At 42.6% G+C, this 26,125-nt stretch overlaps 1 protein-coding gene and 1 pseudogene across 1 annotated transcript in view; both read right to left on the reverse strand.

Moving 5' to 3' along the window:
• Positions 1–213: 213 nt before the first annotated feature.
• Positions 214–1,785, reverse strand: LOC113423640 (mediator of RNA polymerase II transcription subunit 6 pseudogene; annotated as a pseudogene).
• Positions 1,786–6,185: 4,400 nt separating this feature from the next.
• The window catches only part of CHRNA7 (cholinergic receptor nicotinic alpha 7 subunit), a 39,608-nt gene continuing 19,668 nt past the window's right edge, over positions 6,186–26,125 (reverse strand). Inside the window, exons 4-10 of the mRNA XM_026685129.2 lie at positions 23,369–23,478; positions 15,927–16,006; positions 15,051–15,218; positions 11,634–11,828; positions 9,617–9,703; positions 8,225–8,334; positions 6,186–6,969 (exon numbers count right to left, since the gene is read on the reverse strand). Coding sequence (XP_026540914.1) covers positions 6,454–6,969; positions 8,225–8,334; positions 9,617–9,703; positions 11,634–11,828; positions 15,051–15,218; positions 15,927–16,006; positions 23,369–23,478 — 1,266 coding nt within the window. The 3' untranslated portion in view covers positions 6,186–6,453. The remainder of the gene's footprint in view (positions 6,970–8,224; positions 8,335–9,616; positions 9,704–11,633; positions 11,829–15,050; positions 15,219–15,926; positions 16,007–23,368; positions 23,479–26,125) is intronic.

Here is a 26,125-nt window from a genome sequence, read left to right on the forward strand (position 1 = left end):
TTTTTGGAAACAGTATTTAAAATGTTTTATTTTTCAGTGGAATAATATAAAAGTAGACCTAAAAAAAATACAAATGGACAAAACATTTTTAGAATAAAAAGAAAGGAAAAACAAACCATGTACTGTGAAAAACCAAGAAGAAAGATTAAAAATCCTTTAAAAATATTCTTGTCTCCGGTCCCTCTTCAAAACAAATAAATATTTACAAAAATCACAAATTATAAATTAATTTTATTGACAATTACCTTACAGGATTTTTCTCTGCAGGAAGTTGAGTAAGATGTTCCTAGCTTGTGTACTGACACTACCAGAGAATATCTACCACATAATATTCTACACATATAAAGCCTCATCCTTCAAAAAAAATATTACAATAATTGAGAGAAGCTAAGCCTATGGAATATTACTATGCTCTTATTTACTGGCTATTTTACATCAATATTTAAGCAAGTATCAAAATCATGGGCATTTTTTTTTCACCCCCATGCATAAGCTGTTCAAAGAATAAACTAAAAAAGGGAAAATCACCAATGATCAATACAATAAACCAAGTTGTGGGAAAGAATTTTTTCAAAAAAATAAATAAATCTTCTATCTCAATTTGAATTTAATCTTAGAGAAAAAGTGAAAATTCAGAAAAAGAACTGTCTCTGAACTGCTGTAATCAATTTGTTTGGAAAAGACCTGACAGAACAACAGAGCCACGTTCTATTTATGAAAGATTAAGGTGTTTCAGACTCCAGCAAGACATTAATAAAAAGTATGAAATTACAATTTGAAAATATCAGAGGCTAAAAAAAAGTCCTCAAAACACAAAGGAAAATTCAGACTTGAACACTAAAATAGGTCATTCCATCCTGAATGTTGCTGTAAATTTGTAACATTAAAAAAAGGGGGTGGGGGAATCAAATGCTGGAATTTTGGAAATGTCACAGTTCACTGTCCCATTTTTAAATAGCTAACTTGTTTACCTCTGTTTCTTCACCAAGTCCTCACTAGTTACGAATGTCATTTTCCCTTCTGTCATGGTAATCTCATTCGTTTCTCTGGTGGCCCTTTAGTAGTAGTGCTCTGTTGTGTGGTCTTTGCAGCTTCCTTCTCCTCTTGTTTTACAGCTTCAGGTGCTGGTTCTGATTCTTTCTTAATCTGATCCACTGGGACTGGTTTTTCTCCAGATTTTTGCTGCACAAACTTAGGGGGAAACTTTTTCCTCAGATCTAGAAGTAATGCATCCACACGTTGCCTCTGGAAAATAGAGCTTGGTTCCTCCTTCTTCTTTGTTTTTGGTTTGGCTTTATCTCGTTCCTCTTGATCTTTGAAATGCCACCAATAGCCTTTGGAAGGGTGATAGCGACAATAAGACATAGCTTCCTCAAAAGCTGACTGGATTCCATGTACTGCTGTGAGCACTCTTGAGTTTACAACTGACCCCAAGTCAGGTGCCTGATAAATTACTCCAGCAATAATGTAATAATCAGCCAATGGAATAACTTGGGTTGGGTTCTGTCTTTGCTGCTTACGGATGATAAAGAGGATTGGCTCTTGTGCATGGAGAAGAATATATTCTACTCCAACCATTTGATTCAAGTGGTCCAAGGTTAGCCTTTGCATTTTAACCATTTCATTGTTGCATGTTCGATCATAGAATGGATTACTGCGCTATGAGAAATAGTCCAATACACACCCAGTGTTTAATATTGGAATCCATGAACTATCAACCCAGGAAATTCCCAGAAGATTATCTCTTATATCGACCGCCGCCATGATTAACTTCCACGCGTCGCAGCCACTCTCGCCTTGACACCAAGAATCATCTTCTCAGGAAAGAAAAGGATCTCCTCTCATTCAACAGAGTAAAACAGGATGGATGAAGGATGATTCACGCTCAGTTTTAATCATTAAAATTCAGCATTCTCTCTCTGGCTGGACGTAGCTGCCGGCTTCTCACGTGGGCATCTATGGAAGTGCCATGGTCCTTGGGTGAAGATGATTGAACTTGCAGAAATAGCTAAATTGGCTTTTTTGATCAGAGGAGGGGGGAAAATGTCTACATTTATGGTTGAATGGAAATTCCTGAGAGACATTTTGCAAGAAACTGGGGGATGGGGAAATTGCACTTATGACTTGTGGTTTTGATGATTAGGAAAAGAAATGAGTAACAGGAAAGGTAGCTTCTTTCGTAACCATGGAGATAATGTTGTACTTGCACTTGTATTTGCTGCAAGGGAAATTGGAGGCTTCTTTATATTTGTTTTTCACTCTTTCTTTCCTTTTTCTTTCTTTCATTCTTTCTTTTTCTTTCATTCTTTCATTGCTCATTCTGCTTTTTATCAGTTTGTATTAATTTTTATGTTGTTTATAAAGCATTTGGTCGCAGTTTGTTCTGCAAATAGTAAAAATATGGAGGACATTTTAAATGGTAAGGAAGGGAGGGAGAGAGGAGACAGAAGGGAAGGAGGGAAAAAGGCAGGGAAGGAAGGAAGGAAGGAAGGAAGGAAGGAAGGAAGGAAGGAAGGAAGGAAGGAAGGAAGGAAGGAAGGAAGGAAGGAAGGAAGGAAGGAAGGAAGGAAGGATTTTCTCTACTTTCCAGCCTGAAGAGCCTAAGCCAAGCATAAGTTAGAAATGACTGGTTTTCAATCATTTTCCCCCCACCCAATTCCACTGGTTTGCTAGTTCGATATACTATCTTTGAAAATGCAAACCGCTAAGCCCTCCCAACCCTGACCAGACTGACCTCAAAGTATCTATGCAGAATTCAAAGGCCACCAGCTGTTAACAAAAAGAAAAGACAATTCATGAAAGAAAACATCTACAAGAAATATGCCTCCCTAAGGAATGCTTGGATTCCTTTGGAACATCAGTTCTTCAACCCATGGACCAATTTATGGCACACACATGGATAATTTGCTTTAACTGTTCTTTTACTGAGTCGTTTTAAATTCTGTCTCTGCCCAATTCAATAACCATCTCCTCCCCTCTCTCTCATTCTCTCTTCCCCCCACCCCTTTTATGGATTCTGGATGTCCTTGTTTGAGCCATATATCTCTGCTTCCTTCCTTAAGAGAAGCCAAAACAGATTCAAAACAGGTTTACTGGCAAATACCAGGACTTTCAACAATGAAAAGGAACAATCTAATAAACAGCAAACATAGGACAGTTTCAAGGGCACGAGGCAAGAAATCAAGAGAATTAAGTAGACATTTTGCGTTGGTCCAGATCAAAGTTGATAGCAGTAGGTGAAGATTGGGTTACCCATCCATTTAAAGAATACCAATTCTGTATTTGTACCATCCATTAAACATTTGGTTATGTGCATACCCAAAGATATAACTCACTAATATGCAATATAGAGAAAATATATATAAGAAGAGGGTTTTATAAGATATGGATAGATGGGAGTCATTCAATACCCTTTTAGTGAAAGGTGAGTATCTCAGAATAAATATTATTTCCAGATCAATTTATATTCTGAGAGGAATTCCTGTTTAAATAGCTGGAAAATATTTTCAGAAAATCCATCTCTTTGTTTGGAAAAATGTTATTATGGGGTTCTTTGATTCTGAGAATATCTTTACAGAAAATGCAATTACCAGTTACGGAGGTCTTTCAATTTGGACCTGTATCATCAAGCCTACCGAATGTCAAGTATTAAATATTGGAAGTCAACAATCAATGTTAATTTTCTAATTTGAGCAACTTTGAAATAGACATATATAAAACTCCTTTGGTTAGGTGGATAATAATAAGATCTAAATACAGCAGAAGTCCAGTTTCTCTGAAAACAATTCTTTTCAATATAAACCAATTAAATTGGTTAGAAAACTACAGAAGATGATGTTTAATAAAAAGATTCGATCTTTTTTTCATGCTGAATTGACTTTATGGGGAAATGCAATATTAAAAATTGGGGACAAGTGTTTTGGTTAAAAGCAAACTTTCAAGTCTATCTGCCCTACCTCCTATAAGGTAATCAACCTGGTTTAGCTAGAAAATAATGAATATTTATTTTTCCTACAAAGCAAAGCACAGTCTGCGCATTCTGAAAGCAATTCAAGATTGATCAACTATTAACATTTAATTGCACCAAGAAGAACATATGTGGGTTTCTCTAAGCAATGGGCTTAGATTAGATTTCTCTTTCTCTTTTTTTTCCTGGGAGTTTACAAAATTCCCTGTAATGAGGAAAAAACTAAATTAATTAGGGGGCTGGAGGCTAAAAGGTATGAAAAGTTATAGGAATTGGGTATATCTAGTCTAATGAAAAGAAGGAGCAGGAGAGACATGATAGCAGCATTCCAATAGCTGTGGGGCCCCTACAAAGATGAGGAGGGTGAAACTATTTGCCAAAGCACCAAAAGGCAAGACAAGAAGCAACGATTAGAAACTGACCCAGGAGAAAAGGAAGCTAGAACTAAGGAGAAATTTCCTAATGGTGAGAGCAAACCCCCAATGAAATAGCTTGCTTCAAAAGATGTGGGTGCTCCATCACTGAAGGCTTTCAAGAAGAGATTGGACAACCATTTGTCTGAAATGGCATTGGATCTCTCCTTCTCATACATGAGGTTGACTTAGAAGACCAACTCTTATTATTCTATGTTCTAACAAAACAGTGAGTAGAGAAACAAACTCCACAATCATACATTGCAATGTCCTACCTGTCAATGAATACTTCAGCTTCAACCATAACAACACAAGAGCAAACAATAGATACAAACTCAAGGTTAACCTCACCAAACTCGATTGCAGGAAATACAACTTCAGCAATAACAGAGTGGTCAATGTCTAGAATACTCTACCTGACTCCGTGGTTTCTTCCCCAAACCCCAAAAACTTTAACCTTAGACTGTCTACCATTGACCTCACCCCTTTCCTAAGAGGTTTGTAGGGGGCATGCATAAGCGCACCAACGTGCCTACCGTCCCTGTCCTATTGTTTCTTTTATATATTTTTTTATTTTTCTTATATGTATCCATGTATTCAAAACTATGTTTTTACTTATACCTATTATTTTGTAAGCAATTGGCAAATAAAATAAATAAATAAAATAAAGTTTGGCCTGGCCAAACGTTTTGCCAGAGATGATGCTGAAACCCAGCCAAATGCCGGTGGATCAAAGAATCCTCCCCCCCCCACAAAAAAATAATAATTGCTCATTTCTGCCTGTCAATGTGACTCGCTGGGGTGTCAAATGGTGTGCAGCACACTCAGAGGCCGCTTTTTCTTTGAAGTTAAATTCAGAGGGCCTGTGGCATTAATAATCCAAAGTTTTGCAAAGAAATCAAAGTTAGGTCTTTCTTCACTCCAGTTCAGGGAGACGCACCAGAATACATCCAGGCATCCTTAACCAGAAAAGGAAGCTTCTCATTAGGGGTCCTTTATGGAGAGGGCTTTTTTAAACTTCTTTATGCAAATGGTATTGGTTTAATTTGCATACAGCTGTAAATCTTGCTTACCATTGTAAAAACACCGCACAAGCAAGTTTTAAATGCATGTACAACTTTGGCGTTGGAAAATTAAAAGAAACGAGGGTAAGCTTTAGGAGTTGATGGCACTGATGAGAGGTCAAGAGCCTTGTGAGACAACTCCTTCTCAGCCATTTTTTTGAAAGGATACTGGGATGGCTGTCATCTGAAACGCAGCCATTAAATGGAAGCCACCAGAGGAAAGCAGTTGTGAGCTCCTTTCTCATAGGTAGCTTCCATGCGTCCAACTGGGACATGCCAACAGGATGGGCAGGTTCTGCTCGGAAGAGAATCTGGGAGTCAAGCCATTTAGGTCTTCCAAGTTTAAAGGCAACACTATAAATACTACCATGGACCTACAGAGATGACCTTGGAGAAGGTTAGGACAATTGGTGCAGAAGAACTGTGTGTTTAGTTCAGGGAGGTGGGAAAGGATTTGATTGAGTCCCATTCTCTAGGGTGAAGGGGAGGAGGAGGAGGAGGAGGAGGAGGAGGAGGAGGAGGAGGAGGAGGAGGAGGAGGAGGAGGAGGAGGGGGAGGTTCAGATTTCCTTTCTTTCTTTGTACGGCTTTCCAGTATGAGTGACATCATTGCTTAAAGAATCATTTGGAGTTGCGTGGCACCAAATCCAATCAAACAAAACAAACGAACAAATAATAAAATTATCCCTGAAAACAAAAAAAATATTAGAAGCTGAATCAATCATACAAGTGAGATGCAAGCTGACTTTATTTAAAGAGTTTATTCCAGACACCAAAGCTGTGAGGTCAGGTAGTGACGGAGGAGCACTTATGGTTACCTCACTGAGGTTCTTAATTAGCCTGAACCTTCACCCTCCCCTGCCCCTCCCCAGGAAAGAAACAAAAAGAAAGAGCAAAGTTTGCATCCATACATCCAATAGAATCAAGGGCCCTGAAATACATTATTGCTACATAACAGATTTTGAGAAATGGCCAACTTTGGGGGTCAAGGGCAGTCCCCAAGCACGGGGTCAAGCAAAGTCTTTCGAAACCGCCTCCACAAAATTGGGCGCCGACATGAGGATGCCGATGGTGCAGATGATGGTGAAGACCGAGAAGGCCATCAAACAGAGGCGGTCCACCACGGAGGCGGCAAACTTCCACTCGTTGCCAATCGCTTGAGCCTCATCCTGGTCTCTGAACCGGTTGGCGATGTAGCGGATCTCCTCCAGGATCTTCGCTAGATCTGAGTCCATTTCAGAGGAGCGACTGTTGTGCAGGAGGTTCTCCTCGTCCGTGGGAGAACAAGCCATTCTTCCACAGATCACCCCGGAATCAGTGGTCGGGGTGCAGTGGACACCTTCCAGGCCACGGAAGCCAATGTATAACATATTCCCATTGCTGGATTGCTGACCGCTGACTGTGTTGATCTCCATGCTCGAAATGCTGCAGCGGCGTTTGTGCTGGCAAGCCGAGCGCACTCGGCCTTCTCCGGGCCTTTTCATCCTTAGGAACCAGGCACACCAGTTGAGGAGGATAATTCTGGTCTGGAAAAGAGAGAGAAGCATGTGGTTTTGACAAACAGAGTCTTATCCGTCAGCTTCCCTAATTAGACTGGACAGAAAACACCACCAAGATGAGCTAATTCTTCTTCATTGTGAAGCTACATTAACAGAATCTTGCAGGTCTAAAAGTACCAATCTTCTGCCTTCTCTTTTGCAGCCTGATAAGCTAAGAAGGATCCCTTCTTGGTCTCTTGGTTAACAATGGCAATGGTTCACTTAACGACTGTGGCAAGAAAAGTCGTAAGGTGGGGCAAAACTCGCTTAACGAATTTCTGACTTAGCAACAAAAATTCTGGCTTCAATATCTGCAAGTAGATAAGAGGAACGCATAAAATTGGGGCACATCATCTTCAGATGTTTACCTAATGAAGTCACAATCATAAATATGGGGCACTGAGACTCACCCATGGGTTCCACTGTTCAACAGGACCCCAAACAACACTCTGGACAAGCAAAACAAATTCTACTTTAATAAATTAACAGGGTTGGAAGGGACCTTGTAGGTCTTCTAGTCCAACCACCCTCCACCCAAGCAGGAGACCCTACACCATTTATGACAAATGGCAGTCCAATCTCTTCTTGAAAGTCTCAAGGGATGAAGCTCCCACAACTTCCGAAGGCAACTTTTTTTTACAACTTAGTTGTAAAGCTATGTTAAAAGAAAGTCTGACAGTAGAATTATTTGAAGTTGGTAACAGTAAGAGAAGATTCCCTACTCTGAAGTTTTTTGGTAATGTTTGGTGGGTGTGGGGGGAGAACAACCACTTTTAACGCTGTAGTTGCAAAACCTGTGCAAAACCATCCAGAAAGGAACCGGATCCCTTTTCAATGGTACTCCAGATGCCTCCTGAAAGTTTAAAAAACATTAGCTTATGCAGCCGAAGAATTTTCTGCCTGCTGGAGGGAAAAAAAGATACGTATTCCTTTATTTTCAGTGTTCTTTATTGATGGTGACTTGGCTGCTTGAATGAACTTCACAGATGAAGAGATGGAGGAAGGTCTCTGAGTAAATAAAATATACATTGCAGCAGCACCTGATCCCTAGCAGCAGGAAACAGAGAGGAAGCTACGGTTGGTTGATCTCCAGGTAGCAAAAATCACTACGCAGCTTTTCTCTTCTGCCTGGAAAAATCTCGTATTTCTTACAAGGGGGCTGTTCCCCTGTCTTTGTGGTTGGTGAGGTGTTCTTAACAGAGGAAAAATAACATTCTGCAAAAAAAAAAAAAAAGGTGCTTACCCACTTTGGCATTTTCCCACCTTCGGGGTCATGGTGATGATATTGGAGGACAATGACCGTTACCACCACCGAAAGTCCGACAATAATCATGGTACTGGCGAAATACTGAGCTATGGAAGGAATCAAGACATGCATTTTTTTTTAAAAAAAAAATAGATGCCGCAAGATTGATATAGAAGATCAACCGATTGCTCTATTAGATATTTCATCTTGTTGTTGTTTAATCATTCAATCATGTCCAGCTGAAGATGTCAGAAAATATGAATCCAGGAGTTTGGGTACTTTGAAACTGCCTTCTACCTCCCCCCCGCCCATCCACCTACCATGACTTATTTACCAATGAAAGAAGAGATTAAGGTTTTTGTGATGACCCAAAGGGACGCGGCACAAAGGCAACACAGTCACATAAGTAAGAAAAGTCCCTTTAATATCTCCAACTTTGCCCCCAGTGTCCAGTTATCTTCGGCTGGAGAAAAACCTCTCCCAAGAACAGTTTTTAAGTGGAGGAAATTCAGTCCAAAAACAAAGTACATACAAACTGTAACTAAAAATCCAAACAAGCCAAGCTGCAGCAATTAACTGGACAGGGCAGGAGAAGGAGTTGCAAACTTCAAAGGCCAACAAAACACACACAGTTGGAAAAATGCCAGGAACCCAGATAAGCCTCGATGATATCAGATAATTCACGATTTGCTCCCAACAACTTTGCTGTACGCAGCTTCCCTTTTTAAACACTGTGTTCCTAGCTGCAGTTAATGAAGGGAATCAGAGCCCTTTCCTCCCCCGTAAGCCACACAACCCACATTGCTCCCTTCTCCATTCCTCCCTGCGTGCCCTAGGATAAAGAGGGAGTGGGCCTGGATCTTCCTCTGAATTCCCTCTCCCTTGTTCTACCTCTTCCCTGCTCTGCCCAGCCAGACTTTGCCCTTCCCCAGTTTCTTCCACAGCCAACAGAGCCACACTCCCACTCCCTGTCAGCTGCTCAGCCTCCCCCTCAGAATCAGATTCCAACAGGAGCATGATAGTTTCCCTGTTCCACTCCAAAAGTCAGATTTTTGAATTATTCAATCTGACATAAAGGAGAATATTTGTAGCACAGGGTTGACATGAGAAGTCCTTGATGCTCTCTGAGCTTGCTTGTTTTCTTGCAGATGTTTCATGACCCAACTAGGTAACATCATCAGTTCTAGTTATTGACTAGCACTGATGATGTTACCTAGTTGGCTAATGAAACATCTGCAAGAAAACAAGCCAGCTCAGAGAGCACCAAGGAGCCCCGAATCTAAAATTCTGCGCAGCTAGAACTGGGTAAAACACAAACTTCCTAAATTAGTTCTTTTTGAGACTGTATTGCATGATGGGAAAGAGCTTAATGCTTTGATAGGGACTTACCAATTAACGGCACAGAATCCGAAGTTGCTGGCATGATTTCGGCCACCAGGAGCATAAATACGGTGAGGGATAACAAAACTGTGATTCCTGGAAAACAAAAGATTGGGTTGGACCCAGGGCACTTTTGTTGCTGAGGTTGAATAAAAGGGATTAAATATTCCAAAGTTCTCAATTTTGGCAACTTTCAGATGGTGCCTTCACTTCACAATTTTCCATTTTGAGAATTGCAGTCCATACATTTGAAAGCGGCCAAGGTTGAGAAACAATAAAACATACTGCATCGTGAAAAAAATCTCAATCGCCTTTGCGGAATGGAACCCAACCTCACCCATCCCTGATGCCCTTCAGATGTTCCAGTTGGCATTTCAAAGACATCTAAAAGATGCCTGGCAATTGGCAAGTACCCAAAAGGATGGCCAAGAAACAGATAAGAGGAAGTTGATGAGACTGGAAGTGTTAACGTTGGATGGGAGAAGACAAAGGGAAGATACAGATGGAGTCTGGAACAGTTGAGGTTCTTCACCAATGTCTCAAAGAAGAGAAGGAAAAAAGGCAGATGGCACCGGATGTTATGTTTCAGAAGGTGTCATCTCTTGATGATAAAACACTTTGTGGAAAGATAATTCCAGCTGGGGGATGTCTTTGGCAGCCCACCATGGTGTTCTGTCTACCACTTTTTATACACTCCATTTTTTCATGTCTGTCTACTCTACGCAACCACCTGCAGGGCTGGTGAAATCTTAAATTCCTTGCAAGGATGCTCTTGGGAGAAACAAGACTCCCACAGAGAGTGATCCTTGTAGGCCCCTGGCAATACCAACCCTGTGTATATTTAGCAGGCAAATTACTACACGTTTTCCCTTCCTTCTGGCTTTGCTGCACTGCTCTGAGTAACCAAATATAAAATATTTAGTAGCTACCCTTTGAATCCTGTTCATGTTGTAGAAAACAAGGGGATGGAGAGGAAGAGAGATAGAGAGAGAAGCCACCATATGCTATGCAATATGGACTTGGAAAAAGTTCATAGATGACAATGGTGGCAATGATGATGATGATGATTATGATGATGATGATTTAGAAATGGTATCCTTTGGCACTTGATTCCACGTTGGACAGAGAAGCTTGCCAAACTGAAGTGCCAGAATAAATCATCCTTATGCTCTTTTCCCCCCAATAATTGTTACAAACATACATTAAGTCAGTTTTTTATGTCCATTATGAGATAAAACGAGAGACGTGTCTATAGCAGAGGTCTCCAAACATGGCAACTTTAAGACTTGTAGTAGTTGAAGTCCACAAATCTCAAAATTGCCAAGTTTGGAGATCCCTCTGGTCTATACTAGTGAAACTCTAACAAGGAGGCAATTGTAGTCCAGCTTGGGAGACATCCTCATTGAGCAAAATGGAACTTGCTCGTGAGTAGGTGCGTGGGGTTGCAAAGAAGCTACACCTTTGCCAATGCCTGGTCTGGAACTCACTTCTGTTGTGAACCCAGGGGCATCTCTGGCAAAGTTATTTTCATTTGTTCATGTCTGCCCACCAGCATTACGGGAATCAGAATGTTTAGCTCCGTTGTTCTGGTTCAGAACTGCTGGATTCCTTCTGCTAATGGCAAGACTAGGATTTGATTATCATAGCTGGCTCCAAAAATCAAGAACATTGGATGGCAGCAAATAATTAAGGGAAACTCTTTGCTGCAACTAAATGTTCATCTAGATGTTTACAGTTGGATGTAGCAGGAACTCAATTCTCTTCTTTGCCAGTTAGCAAATGATGCAGATCTGGTGACCAACATAGAAAAACACTTTTTTAAAAAAAAGTTTCAAGGTTATAAAAGTTATATGGGCTACAGTTTCCTTAGTTGTTGGTTTGACTTCCTTCACTCCACACTCCTGGTCCAATTCTTCTATGATTTCATGGAAGTTTCTTTCTACATGCTTTCCACACGCTTAAAACTGGAGGTGACCTTCAGCGAGAAAAAAAACTTGCTTCAAAGCAAACAGAATCAGCTCTTTACCAAGTGAAATTTTCTCTCCAGAGTCAGCTGGAAGCAGGAAAACCAGAAGGGCAAGTGCGGAGATCAGGACGCATGGGATGAGAAGATTAAGTCCATAATATAACGTTCTCCGTCGCATTGTGATTGTAAAGGTCACATCTGGATAGGGCTCTTTGCAACAGTCATAGAAAGTTTCTGTCCGCTTGCCTGGAACTCCTGTGTGGGAAGAAGAAAAAATCAGATGGACCAGTCCTGGAGAAGGAGGGGGAGAGGAGGAGGAGGAGGAGGAGGGGAAGGGGAAGGAAAACAGAAGGGGGGAGGAAGGGGGAACAGAAGGGGAAGGAGGAAGAGAAGGGGAAGGAGAATAGAAGGGGAAGGAGAACAGAAGGAGAAGGAGGAAAAGAGAGGTAGGTAGGAGGAGGAGGAGGAGGAGAAAGGGAAGGGGAAGGAGAAGGGGGAAGAGGGGAGGAGGTGGTAGGGAGGAGAAGAAGGGGAAGGAGAATAGAAGGGGAAGGAGAACAGAAGGAGAATGAGGAAAAGAGGAGGTAGGGGAGGAGGAGGAGGAGAAAGGGAAGGGGAAGGAGAAGGGGAAGAGGGGAGGAGGTGGTAGGGAGGAGAAGAAGGGGAAGGAGAATAGAAGGGGAAGGAGAACAGAAGGAGAAGGAGGAAAAAGAGGAGGTGGGGGGGAGGAGGAGGAGAAAGGGAAGGGGAAGGAGAAGGGGGAAGAGGGGAGGAGGTGGTAGGGAGGAGAAGAAGGGGAAGGAGAATAGAAGGGAAGGAGAACAGAAGGAGAAGGAGGAAAAGAGGAGGTAGGGGAGGAGGAGGAGGAGAAAGGGAAGGGGAAGGAGAAGGGGGAAGAGGGGAGGAGGTGGTAGGGAGGAGAAGAAGGGGAAGGAGAATAGAAGGGGAAGGAGAACAGAAGGAGAAGGAGGAAAAGAGGAGGTAGGGGAGGAGGAGGAGGAGAAAGGGAAGGGAAGGAGAAGGGAGAAGAGGGGAGGAGGTGGTAGGGAGGAGAAGAAGGGGAAGGAGAATAGAAGGGGAAGGAGAACAGAAGGAGAAGGAGGAAAAAGAGGAGGTAGGGGAGGAGGAGGAGGAGAAAGGGAAGGGGAAGGAGAAGGGGAAGAGGGAGGAGGTGGTAGGGAGGAGAAGAAGGGGAAGGAGAATAGAAGGGGAAGGAGAACAGAAGGAGAAGGAGGAAAAAGAGGAGGTAGGGGAGGAGGAGGAGGAGAAAGGGAAGGGGAAGGAGAAGGGGAAGAGGGGAGGAGGTGGTAGGGAAGAGAAGAAGGGAAGGAGAATAGAAGGGAAGGAGAACAGAAGGAGAAGGAGGAAAAGAGGAGGTGGGGGAAGAGGAGGAGAAAGAGAAGGGAAGGAGAAGGGGAAGAGGGGAGGAGGTGGTAGGGAGGAGAAGAAGGGAAGGAGAATAGAAGGGAAGGAGAACAGAAGGAGAAGGAGGAAAAGAGGAGGTAGGGGAGGAGGAGGAGGAGGAGAAAGGGAAGGGAAGGGGAAGGGGAAGAGGGGAGGAGGTGGTAGGGAGGAGAAGAAGGGGAAGGAGAATAGAAGGGAAGGAGAACAGAAGGAGAAGGAGGAAAAAGAGGAGGGGGGAGGAGGAGGAGAAAGGGAGGGGAAGGAGAAGGGGGAAGAGGGGAGGAGGTGGTAGGGAGGAGAAGAAGGGGAAGGAGAATAGAAGGGGAAGGAGAACAGAAGGAGAAGGAGGAAAAGAGGAGGTAGGGGAGGAGGAGGAGGAGAAAGGGAAGGGGAAGGGGGAAGAGGGGAGGAGGTGGTAGGGAGGAGAAGAAGGGGAAGGAGAAGGGGAGAGTTGTTTAGTTGCCAACAGTCAAACTGAATCAATGGACATTCAGCAAATGTGGAAGAGTGGACCAATGGGAAGATAAAAACATTTCAAAATATCTGACTCTCATAAAAATACCACTCCAAATAAAAATACCAAAATAAAAATACCACTCAAAATTAAAATACCACTCAAGTTCTCTTTCATGAATCAGCTACAGAGATTGTAAAACTAGTCCCCAGTCTCGTATTCTTGTTATTAGCTCTCATCAGAAAGACTGACCAAGTGGCCCATCTTTAATCTTCCAACTTAATAATTTACAACTTTAAGTAGGAATCAGTGAGGCCTCCAGTGACATTACCAAATACTTCTTGTTCGGGGTTGGCAGCCTCACAAAACCCTGGGCTGCTTTTAATGAGCCATCAGGAATATGGACAATTAAGAAGTATCAAATTGTGATAGCGGCCCACCCCACCCCACCCCAGCTGTCCTGTTTTTCTAATGGGGTGATAAAAACACAACTTTTTACACAGGGTGCAGTAAAGCAGCATCTGTGAGCTTTCTCCCTGCCGTAACTATTCCCCCAGGGAGGATAACACTATCGTGATGTTTAGGTTTCGTCCCAGCCCTGCTCATTCTCAATCTTTGTCATTTGTTTCAAGGACCTTTCAAAGCATACTTGACACCCAGGGTGGATGAGGGGGCTGATCATCAGATGCCAAGATATTAGCCGATATGACCACACCATCACCGTCCCATTTGGATTCATCTCCATTGCAGTGTAGCTGGCCACCCTGATCCATGCATCACCATCAGTGAACCCAATCCACACCCACTTGAGCAGGGGTCTCCAACCTCGGCCACTTCAAGACTTGTGGACTTCAACTCCCAGAGTTGAAGCCAGAGCGAAGCTGGCTGAGGAATTCTGGAAGTTGAAATCCACAAGTCTTAAAGTTGCCAAGGTTGGAGACCCCTGCTCTGGAGTCCCTCTGAGCTTGCTCTTGGAACATCATGGAACTGTAGATCCCTGAAGAATCTTAAAAAGAAGTCTTCTCCAGGGCTTGGAGAATGGACACATTGGTTTTTTTCAACAAACATACCCAATAATTTTCTCTGTTGACTCTCTTCTTCAGCCCCCAGTTGTCAAGGTGACAGGGAGCCCACAGACTATGGTCATAAAGAGTCGAAGCAGTCTATAAGAATGCATCCCCCTTCCCTTCTTTCCTTCCTTCCTTCCTTTTCCCTTTCCCCTTCCTTCCTTCCTTTCTTTTCTTTTCTCCTTCCTTCCTTCTCTTTGCCTTTCCCCCTTCCTTTCTTCCTTCCTTTCTTCCTTCCTTCCTTCTTCCTTCCTTCCCTTTCCCTTTTCCCCTTCCTTCCTTTTCTTTCCTTTTTCCCCTTCCTTCCTTCTCTTTGCCTTCCTCCTTCCTTCCTTCCTTCCTTCCTTCCTTCCTTCTTTCCTTCCTTTCCTCCTTCCTTCCTTTTCTTTCTTTCTTTTTTCTTTCTTTCTTTCCTTCCTTCCTTCTTTCTTTCTTTTTGCTTTGCTTTTTTTTTTTACATGCTGTTGGTTTTATACCACTCTGAGCCACCCACTATTCAACTGGTGAGGAAAAGAGCCCTGTTTGTCAAGAAGATCCACAGATTTAACTTACCGACTAAATCCCACTCTCCATTCGAAATGTATCCAGTGGTTTTTGCTTCTTGCATCTGAAGGTCAAGAGACCAACCTCCATAAGTCCATGATCCAAACTTCAATTTACAGTTCTGGACATCAAAAGGAAACCAGCGGACATCGATGGAGCAAGAACTCTTGAAAATCCCTAGGTTGAGGTGGGAAGAAAGAAGGAAGGAAGGAACAGGTCCACCATTCAGTTTTTTTTAAAAATGCAAAACTTCTGCCCTTCCAAATTTACAACAGATTTATTTAAAAGCAATGTTATTGTGTGTTCTCTGCAAAATAACAGAAACTATTAACATTACTAATATCACATTGATTCCTTTCTGTACCAATTGCTTTTTCTTCCTTCCTGTAACTATTATTTTATTTTTCACTTTAGTTCTGTGATTTTTGTTTGTTTGCTTGTTTACATATTTCTGGTTAGACTCTTTCTTGTATTTTTGATCTAAGAGAATGATTTCATGTTCCTTTTCTAAAAATATACTTGACTCTTGACGAATGTATCTTTTCTTTGATGTACCCTGAGAGCATTTGCACCAAGACAAATTCCTTGTGTGTCCAAACACATTTGGCCAATAAAGAATTCTATTCTATTCTATTCTATTCTATTCTATTCTATTCTATTCTATTCTATTCTATTCTATTCTATTCTATTCTATTCTAAATATTTCTAAAAGTTAGTCCTGCCATGGCTATTTCTGTATCTCTGTAGGTCTGAGGAACCTCTGGCCTATAAATATCTTTTTATCTATACCCATTATCATACTGAAACAACAGCATCTCATTGCTGGAAGCACGCCAGGACTCCTGAGAAAGGTGTTAATTTCCCCAGTATTCCCACAATTCATACCTGGAGGAAGATACTGACAGTGTCCTGTAGAGTTGACCAAAACATTTGTTTGGAAAGTAGCATCAAAACGTTCATCAGCACTGGGGGGAAATCGACAAAGAAAAGAGAAGTGGTTTTATTAGAATTAAACCCGGCAAACAAAAAAAAGAATCATGTTTGGTCAAAATATCCTGTATTTTGGCTTTGATCTTCCAGACCTAGTCCGTTTTCCTCTACCTTGGACACCAGTTTTCTACACCTTTCCATAGAGATGGGAGAAGTCACAGAAATAAGGTGTGGGCTTATGAAGGAAACGAAATTGGGTTTATCACTCTGTCTCCTGGTGAATTAGGCACCTTGTCACTGCTCTCTGAAAGGAGATCCATCACAATCCGGGTCAGAAGACACAACGTCTCTACTTTCCTACAACGCTACTTAACAGACTTGACAAATTGACAACTGAATGGGTTGAAAAATGAAGCCTGCCAAAAGAAGTCGCCTGAGCGTATGTTTAGCCAGAATCCAACAATGCTCTTTTGCAGGTCTCCCACGAGATGCATTTCAGCTCTTAGGAACGGAGCAATCCTCTTGTTCCTCAACAGAAGGAGACTTCTCCCCATACTTTGGACACTGTGAATTGGAAATTCCTCCGGGCTCGCAAAGAAGGAAGCGTTCTTGCAGAACGGTTGCTAAGGAGCCAAGCATCAGAGAATCACAGAATCACAGAGTTGGGAGGGGCCTTGGAGGTCTTCTAGCCCAACCCTTTGCTCAGGCAGGAGACCTTATACCATTTCAGACAAGTGTACAACTACCTTGCTTAGCAATGGAATTTTGGATTCCAATTGTGGTTGTAAGTCAAAGTCTGCATTACTTCTAAGCCCAACTAATAGGGATGAATCCATTACTTCATATTCCTTTTGAAGAAAAGATCTGTAGATCAGGACTGAATTGTGGAGTTCTTGGTGCTCTCTAAGCTTGGTTGTTGTTATTGTTGTTATTGTTGTTTTGCAGACATTTCATTAAGCAATGAGGTAACCTCGTCAGGGCAGGACAATTTGGAAAAACTGAGGTTGAACCAAGATATCTTTGGCCAAACCCAACGGAACCAACCGCTGAACTTTCTGACTTTTCTCCAGTGCTTAAGGAAACCAAAATTTCCAACAAGGGTTAAAAAAAATACATTGCGCAGAAATGAATGTTGAAGAACCACAGTTGTTCTGAGCATGTCTTGAGTTTGTTTCCCATAAGGAAGTCTTCCTAAGCCTTTTCATGTTTTCCCTTCCCTCCAAGGCTAATAACATATGCTCATCTCCAGCTCTTGCTTAAACACGGGCACCAGAAACAATTATTCCTCTTGACAGATGGAGCTGGTAGAGTGTGTTTTGAGCAAATTTCATCCAAAATTATTTCAACAAGAAAGAGATGCATGAGATGGGGGGAAAAAGACTCGCTTGGATCCTGAAGTAAACAAAATGAAGTTGTCAGGCCTGAAAGAGGGTCTTTGTTGATTGACAGGAGAAAGTATCTTCTCTACAGACGACTAAACTAAGATGACATCATGAGTTCACACCAGCATCTAATTGCAATGCCAATCCTCAAGTGGGCCAGAGGGAACACCACCATGATTGACAGTGGCAGCTCCAAATTGCAGCAAAATTAACCAAGTGTCAAAGCCATTTGAGAAAGGAGACAAGGCACTTTCTTGGTATTTAACCCAGAATGTAACCAATCCATAGATGCATGGCCAAAGAACAGAACTCATTAGTAGGTAATAAGCATATTAAGACACTTACACAGCCTAAAAATGAACAAAGACCTGACTCTGTTACACATACTGCCTGGAGAACACCATCACTTCAAAGATACTCTAGATGTTCCAAAGATGTTCTAATGTCCTACTTCTTTAGTCCTTTGAGATGAGACACACATGCTAGGATGATGAAGTCACCCTGAAAAACACAACAGTGACTCTTGACGAAGGTATCTTTTCTTTTATGTACACTGAGAGCATTTGCACCAAGACAAATTCCTTGTGTGTCCAATCACACTTGGCCAATAAAGAATTCTATTCTATTCTATTCTATTCTATTCTATTCTATTCTATTCTATTCTATTCTATTCTATTCTATTCTATTCTATTCTATTCTATTCTATTCTATTCTATTCTATTCTATTCTATTACAGAAAACTAGCTTTGGTGGCATCTAGTGGTCCTGTTTGCTGATTGACAAATTCAGGGAGTTGAAGTCCACACATCTTAATGTGGTCATGGTGGAGAAACACTGGCCTAATTCTTTGAGCCTACATAACCCCTTCTCCAAAACACCTGAAGGCAGGAGAAGAAGCAATGGATGGAAACTAATCAAGGAGAGAACCAACCTAGAAATAAAGAGAAATGTCTTGACTGTGAGAACAATTAATCAGTGGAATGAGTTGCCTTCAGAAGTTGTGGGTGCTCCATCCCTGGAGCTTTTAAAGAAGAGATTAGACAACTATTTGTTCAGAATGGTTTAGAGTCTCTTGCCTCCAGGGTCCCTTCCAACTCTGTTATTCTACGGCCACGTAAAACTCATCCACACACACATGGTTTTTACCCCTTGTTTGACTCTGATACAAATCCCCAAAGTCTATGGATCCTTTCCCAGACATTGTTTTTGCTGTTGTCGTTGTGATTCGGGTGATGGAGCAGCCAATTCACGCTCTTTGTCAGACTGATTTAACTTGGTGGCCAAAGTGTTTTGGGTGATCTCCCTTGTTCTGTGTTAGGTTGTTGTTTTGTTTTCACTTTCAGGGTTCACTGTTCCTTTTCAGTTATGGAAAGCTGCAGTCCTAATTGCTGCTTGTAAAGCCACCATCGTGTACAATGTGAATTTTTGCCAGGGCTTGTAAAATAGTCGATCTCCCACCCTCCGAAACCAATCTCTTGGTTTGATTTTCTTTTTAAATCTTCCGCAAGGAACATTTGCCTTCAAGCAGACAAGATGTCTGGCTCAGATGAACATTTAAGGGGGGGGGGTTGGGAATAACAAACTAGAATCCAAAAATTCCTGTAAAACCTAACAAGCCCCACAGCGCTCAGTCGGCTACCTGGACCAAACGTAAAAGGGGTTATTATCTGATATATTTCATTCCCACCCACTTTCCCTCTCACCCTGGAAGCAGCGAGGTGAAACAGACTTCAGATATGCCTCTGTGAGCGCTCGACCTTCAGTCTGGCCCTATCAAAAAAAGGCTCTCTTGAAATGAAAACACCTGCAAGAAAAACCCAGCTTAAAATAGCCAGCTTTCGGCCCAGACGATCAAATGCCTAGTCAAAGAGACAGTGACGCACAGCACAGAGGGCAAGGCAAAAGGTCTTTGGCCTAACTTCAAAAGCCCTTCACAAGATTGCTGCTCACGTTTGGCCCGGCCATGGCAGTTTCGATGGGCTGCCAAGTGCCCCTTCAGCCTCTCCTCAGCTTGTGACAACGTTCACCAAAGCTTTCGATCCATGGCGCTCTCTCGCAAATGTCAGCGGAGGCAAAGTAGCATGAAGATATGTGGACACTTCGCTTCGCTGAGAGAAAGCAGGGAGAAGTGTCCTTCACGAGGTGTTCAGAAGAGGGTTTATAAGAGGGTTTCGCTTGATTTTTTTTTTTTCTTTTTACTGAAGGGTTAGGGCAGTGATGGCTAACCTTTTCAGCTTGGTGTGTCAAAAATCGGGAAAAAGTGTAGCCTTCCTCGGGTCGCGTGTCACTTCAAGAAATATCAATAATTTGGTTTATGTCGGACTGGGCTGGGGTGATCACACAGGGCTGTGAAACTCGTCTCCCTGGTCTCAGGGCTGCAGGTGCAGGATGTGGGGATCGGAAGGCCACCTTACAGGGCTGTGAACCTCATGGATCTCCTTTCCTCCTGTAGCGTTCCTGAGGTAATGAAACTGACAAACCTCAGTTTATGGTGGTTAAAACTGGTTCTCTGCTGCAAAGATCGTGCGGCAGCGGTGACACCACGCCTCCACGCAACAAGCAGGGAGCAGGGATTGGAGCAGAGCACAGGCAGCCTCTAAATGTGCAGGCTTTCCCCACACCAACAGGCGTGTCAGTCAAAGTGCCTCGGCGTGTCACGAGTGACACGCGTGTCATAGGTTAGCCATCACTGGGTTAGGGTCTCCTTGAAAACCTAGCTAGACTGTGACGCCTTTCATGTCCCTGCAACTAGAGAGACAATGGGGGAGGGAGAGAGAGAGAGAGACAGAGAGGAGGAGGAGGAGGAGGAGGAAGAGGAGGAGGAGGAGATGATCAGATTCTAAACAAGGATCTTTAACTACTTGCAAAGTACCTCCCAAAAAACTAACCAAGACTAAAACTAATTAAACTTAGCACACCGCATGAAGTCAGGTTTTAACTAGCCTGGAGGTGCATGTTGTGTGAACCAGTGGTGGTATTCAATTTTTTTTTACTTCCGGTTCTGTGGGCGTGGCATGGCTTGGTGGGTGTGGCTTGGTGGGCGTGGGAGGAGAAGGATACTACAAAATCTCCATTTCCACCTCCTGCCAGGGGAAGGATACTGTAAAATCCCCCTTCCCTCCCCACCCCACTAGCCTGCTTTCCAGCTCCGTTCTCCTGGGCAGGGCAACCAAAGGAGACCCAGCCGATCAGCTGGGACTCAATGGGAGGCAGAGAATGGATGGGGTTGGCGGGGCCAGTTGGAGGTGGTATTGGCCGGTTCTCCAAACTATTAAAAATTTCCACTACCGGCTCTACAGAACTGGTCAGAACCGACTGAATACCACCTCTGGTGTGAACCTGCCCAAAAGGTGTGTGTCTTTGAAAAGTGGTCAAAAAAGAAAAGGCTCCATGGATTACTTAAAACATCTTTGGTATCTAAGAAGATCTGCAAAGCAAAACAAAAATCTAGTCACGAGAGAGTAGACACGAAGCAGAATTTTAATCTGCTGACGTGCGGCGCTTCATTTGCAATTCCAAACCTGAAAGGACTTGGGAAGAAATATCTGTCCATTTTGGATCTCTTGTGAAAAGAGAAGCAGGCGTCTTAAGCACCACTTCTATTTTTATCTGTGAAATATTGGCGAGGTGGCTGATGGAGGCATTTCTTTCAGCCTTCAGCCAGAGCCTTCAGGTTTTGGGGGGCCACCCATCTGCAGAGGCAGCCAAGAATTTAGTTCTACGGGGGCTTTTTTTTTTTTAAAGACCAGCGAGGGAGTCGGTGAGGATTGAACAGAAGCCAGCAAAACAAAGCGTAACACGACAAAACTCCCTGGGAACATTTAAATCCACTCTCCGGCTTAATCCCTTCTCTCTGTGGCATTCAACAAGCAGGCTTTTCTATCTGGTGCATAAATATGACTCGCCCTGCATAGAGAGGGTAGCTTAGCAGGATGAATGGACACAGAGAGCCGGGAATGCACTCAGAAGGGGAAATGTGTGAGCAAAACCACCCGAGAAGAGAATTTTAAGGTGCTATTTCTGTAGCTGAACTGCCCAGGAAGAAGGTTTAAGAGAATGCAAAGGGTTTTATGCTAAACCCCAAAACTTAGCTTGCCCAAGGATTCCTCCCAATATTCACGCAAGCCCAGCATATAAAGAATGGCTCAGTTATTGACCAAGATGGACTTGAAATATGTCACAGCAACACTGGTGAGACCAGTAGGAACATTTAAAATGGTTAGAACTCCAGGATTATCAACCCAACCAGCAACTTCCAACTGGGAACTAGAAAGACGATGGTGAAGAGAAAAGGAGAAGGAGGAAATTCCCAATCTAAGCTCTTTGAATTTTTGCAATCAAGATCTCGTCGCCTTAAGAGAATACCTTGCAAGGTTTCAGGTAGATGTTTCTTCAGCTTTACTGTGAAATGAATCTGAGAGGTAAAGGGGTGCTAAAACCACTAAGCTACGCTCTCAATTTAAGTCCCAGTTCCTCTTGTTTGGTTTTAACCTGTTCTGACTGTTTTTTTACTACTTCGGTTGCAACTTGATCTCCTGAAACAGAGGCGATGGAGATCAAACTTCCAACGCCTGTTGAAGAAGATGCATTACATGGACCTGTGACCCTCTCTCATAACTTACAATTGCTCTAATATCGTGGAGCCAGCGGGGTGGAAATGTTTGGGCAAGAAGCATTGTGAAGTGCTTGTGTGATTTGCTCATTTCCAAATGAGGGATGTGTTTATTATTCAGCTGCAAGACTCTGCAGACAACTGCTGATGTCTTACTAAGGAAACAGAATGCTTGAATTACGCCAAACAGCAAGTTGAATAAAAATTTACTGCTTCCATTCGCCCCTTCCTCTATCTCCATAATGCAATATGACTTTGTAATTAAGCCGGTGATGAAAGCATAATTATAGCAGCAACAATATTGTGCAGCTAAGTGACAACTTTGTGCAATTTGCCGGTGTCACTGTTAAAGTATGTATTTATACAAATGCATCTTAAGAAATGCCTTCTTGCCAGACAGCTACAAGATATTATTTATAACCTCAGCCGTTAAAGGCATCTCCAGAAAACGTGTTCAATCTTTCGCAGAAATCTGTTTTCTTCGGCTGAGAGTTTCAGCTGATCATTTCACAGATGATGTTGTTCCTAGTGGTTGAGATAGTTATACACACACATGCAACACCCTCCCGCTGTATTCCAATCTGGGTGTGTGTGTGTGTGTGTTTTGGACCATCTGCCACTCTGTAGTTGCAGATATCACGTGACCAGAGGGGTCACCCTCTCTGGGCTCCCCATATTTGAAGTTCTCTAAAACTCATCTGGGTGGAAATGCTGCCATCTAGAAACCTAAGTAGATGCATGGTGGTCCTTCACATGTTCTCAAGACGAACAGCGAGATGACAGCCCATTGCTCTTCCTTGCGGCAGCAAAGGTTTAGGATTTCTTCCCATCTTCTTCTGTTTCATGAATAATATTCCCAGCCCCAACATACTCAAGAGGATTTTGGAGACACCTCATAACAGGCACATTGTCCAGAGTTTTTGCAGCGTTAATTCAGCGCCAGAAAAATGAACACAGATGGCTGATGCTTCATTTAACAACTTTATAAACATAATAAGTAGATTTTACAAACCAGTTGTAGATTTCTCCCACATGGAGCAAACTCAAACTGAAGCAGGCAAGCAAGTTAGTTTCTCTTTTACTTTAGTTCAGCTGGCAAGCAAGAGGAGAGAAGCAGTTTCATTTTCAATAGACAGACTCAGAGCTCAATATAGCTGCAGAGTTGCAGAGCTTAATATAGAGCCACGCCTAGGCTCCTTCTAGTTTCCGTTTCTAGCCTAGGCTACTTCTAGTTTCAGTTTCCAAACTGTCCTCATTGGCTGATTTAGTTGCTATGCCTATTTATTGGCTGACCTTGTTACCAAGCTCATTTCCCGTTCATGAATATACTTTGATGCACATTCAATTTCCATTGTCCTTGAAGTGAAATTCTCGTTCCTTCTTTTAGCATCAACCCATCCTACCTGTTGTACAGAAGGATGTCTGGCTTCCATATCTGTCCAGCAGGAAAGCGAACGTTCTTCACTCCAGGGTACTCAGATGTGTTCCATTGTAGATAATAATCCGTCCAATGCTTGAAAATTAAAAAGAAGAAAAAGGGAAACTGGAGCCAACAGCCAGAAAGCTAATTTACTTTTCCATTAGCACCAACTTGCTGCCTTAGGACCTGGATGCCCACAGGGGCAAGGGATGTCAAATGGAACACAGCATTGTTGCAAATCTAAAGCAAATGATGTCATTTGCACCTGTCACAGTTCTATGCACAACAGTTGCAAATTATGAGATGGTGTCATGCAGCTGGAGGCAGCTCTATGGCTCATCCCAGAGGCAAGTCCATGGAATTCAATATCCCCCCCTGTGAAGACCACTGTCTATTCCACCCCCCCAAAAAAACCCCAATGTTTTGATGGTAAATATAAGCTCATGTTTTAAGTCACCCAATTGCACTCAGCTACCTCTAAAAAAACCTTTGGCATCCAGCAAGCCATCTCAAGCAGAAAATTAGAATATTACAGAAACACACACACAAACACGCACACAAACACACACCTCTTACATCCCAATTACATTTCTCTTTAGAACCCTGACTTGCATAGCTCTTAAAAGCTGAAAAGGAGAAGACCGAAATAACCAATTAGAAGTCATTAGCAAGACTGCTAAACATCTCTCTGAAGGAATATATTTGTAGCTCAGAGTTGAAATGTGGGGTCCTTGGTGCTCTCTGAGCTTGGTTGTTTTCTTGCAGATGTTTCATGACCCAACTTATGTGACATCATCAGTGCTAGTCACTAACTAAAACTGATGATGTTATCTAGTTGGGTCATGAAACATCTACAAGAAAACAACCAAGCTCAAACATCTGTCTGTTGACCTTGTGGAGAACGCAGCTTTCTCTCTCTGCTTTGTTCCTGGAGAAATTGCCCATGGTTATAAATAGAAATTTCCCATGTTTTCCTTTTGTTAAAAATGAATTCTTTGAAAGTATTTTGGTGTGCGGGCAACTCAGGGATGGTGAGGGAGTCCTTTTTTTTTTTTCTTCAAACATGGTTTAGAATGGTTGGTTAGGAAGGAAGTCCACTCTTTTCCTTCTTCTAATCTGCACCATTCCCTGTAATGAACCAGAAGTTCTGAAAGGAGATTTATCCAAAGAAGCTACAGAAATGAAAGGAATTTGAATCTGAGATCTCAGAAATGAGATTGATCCACCCATGGCTTCCAAATTTCCTAAATTCAAGGTCCTAAATTCATTGAAATCCATAGGGATTCTATCCCTCAATGTGTTGAGTGGCTCTGCTCTGATGGCATCAGCCTGGATTCCAAATTTTGCCTTTCATCGAATAGAGCAAAGACATGAAATTTACTCCTAAAGTCTTTCAGAGAGACTCTCCCTTCATTTTTTAAAAACAAATTAACACTTCCTTTTACTAGCCAGTCCAAAGAGAAAAGGAGGAAGGATCAGGGTGCACTAAATATTGTTCATGGAGTTGAATCCATTGGGAGGAGTTTGAGTCGAGAATGCCTTGTATGGGTTCCTTTTCAATTTGCAACGCTCTCTTGTCATTCGTTTTGCCTTCTCCAAGTCAAACACTTCTCACCAAATAATTGTTTTGCGCTCCACAAAACCGTGTCCCTGGTTACACTGGTCTGCTGCAGAGGTGATCATTAACCTCCTTCCTTACAATCCTATCGATCAGTAGGGGTTGCTCTCTATGGATAGACAAGTGGCTGTCCCTGTCTGTGTTGATGGGCATGTTCTTGGTAGTTCTTTGATTAAGCCGCTATTTATGGTTAGCTTGTTGGCCTCAGTTAGTACTTCCTTGATTGGGGCATTGTTGACATCTTGATTGTTAATCTAGTATGAATCTTGGTGTTTAATCTCTGTTTATCTGGGTGTTGATTGCTGGTGAGGAGGTGCTTTTTTGGCTTGTTGATTATTCCTTTTGAATGGCATGTAAATGTTGTTTATCTGTATGTGATGGCTGTTGATGGCTGCTTTCTCTGAGCACCCCAGGCTTCCAAGAATTTTCTAGTATTTTTGGACTTGCTCACAATTTCCCAGCGGAAACTATGGTTACATCTGTCCATGAGTTGGAAGGGGGAAAAACAAACTCAGAGAGAACCAAGGCCCCCATGGCTAATCCTGAGCTACCAATATTCTCTTCTATCAAAGGAAGATATCTTATTTGAGCCGTGGTGGCGCAGTGGTTAGAGTGCAGTACTGCAGGCTACTTCTGCTGACTGCCAGCTGCCTACAATTTGGCAGTTCAATTCTCACTAGGCTCAAGGTTGACTCAGCCTCCCATCCTTCTGAGGTGGGTAAAATGAGGGCCCAGTTTGTTGGGGGACAATAGGCTGACTCTGTAAACCACTTAGAGAGGGCTGTAAAAGCACCATAAAGCAGCATATAAATCTAAGTGCTATTGCTATTATTTCTGGGATAATTTCAACCACACTTCAAACATGTGTCTACCAACTTTAGGATCCAGAATATTTTAGGATCTGCTGCTGATTTTCTGACGTTTAGCCCCGAAGTTCTTTCTCTTCCCTCCTGAAATCTCTGCACTTGGAATTAATCTGTCTTCAAAGCAAAGCAAGGATTTGAATATCTGGAACTGCCACACCTCAGCATCCAAAGCCAAAGGGGGCTTAAAAGCTAATTTGGCAGAGAGACAGAAACAGTGGCAAAAATCAATCCCAGACAAGTGTTTTGCATGGAAAAA

The sequence above is a fragment of the Notechis scutatus genome, chromosome 11 (assembly GCF_049901735.1).
Source record: "Notechis scutatus isolate UNSWTSFEM ecotype Mainland chromosome 11, rNotScu1.2, whole genome shotgun sequence".
Classification (NCBI taxonomy): Eukaryota; Metazoa; Chordata; class Lepidosauria; order Squamata; family Elapidae; genus Notechis; species Notechis scutatus.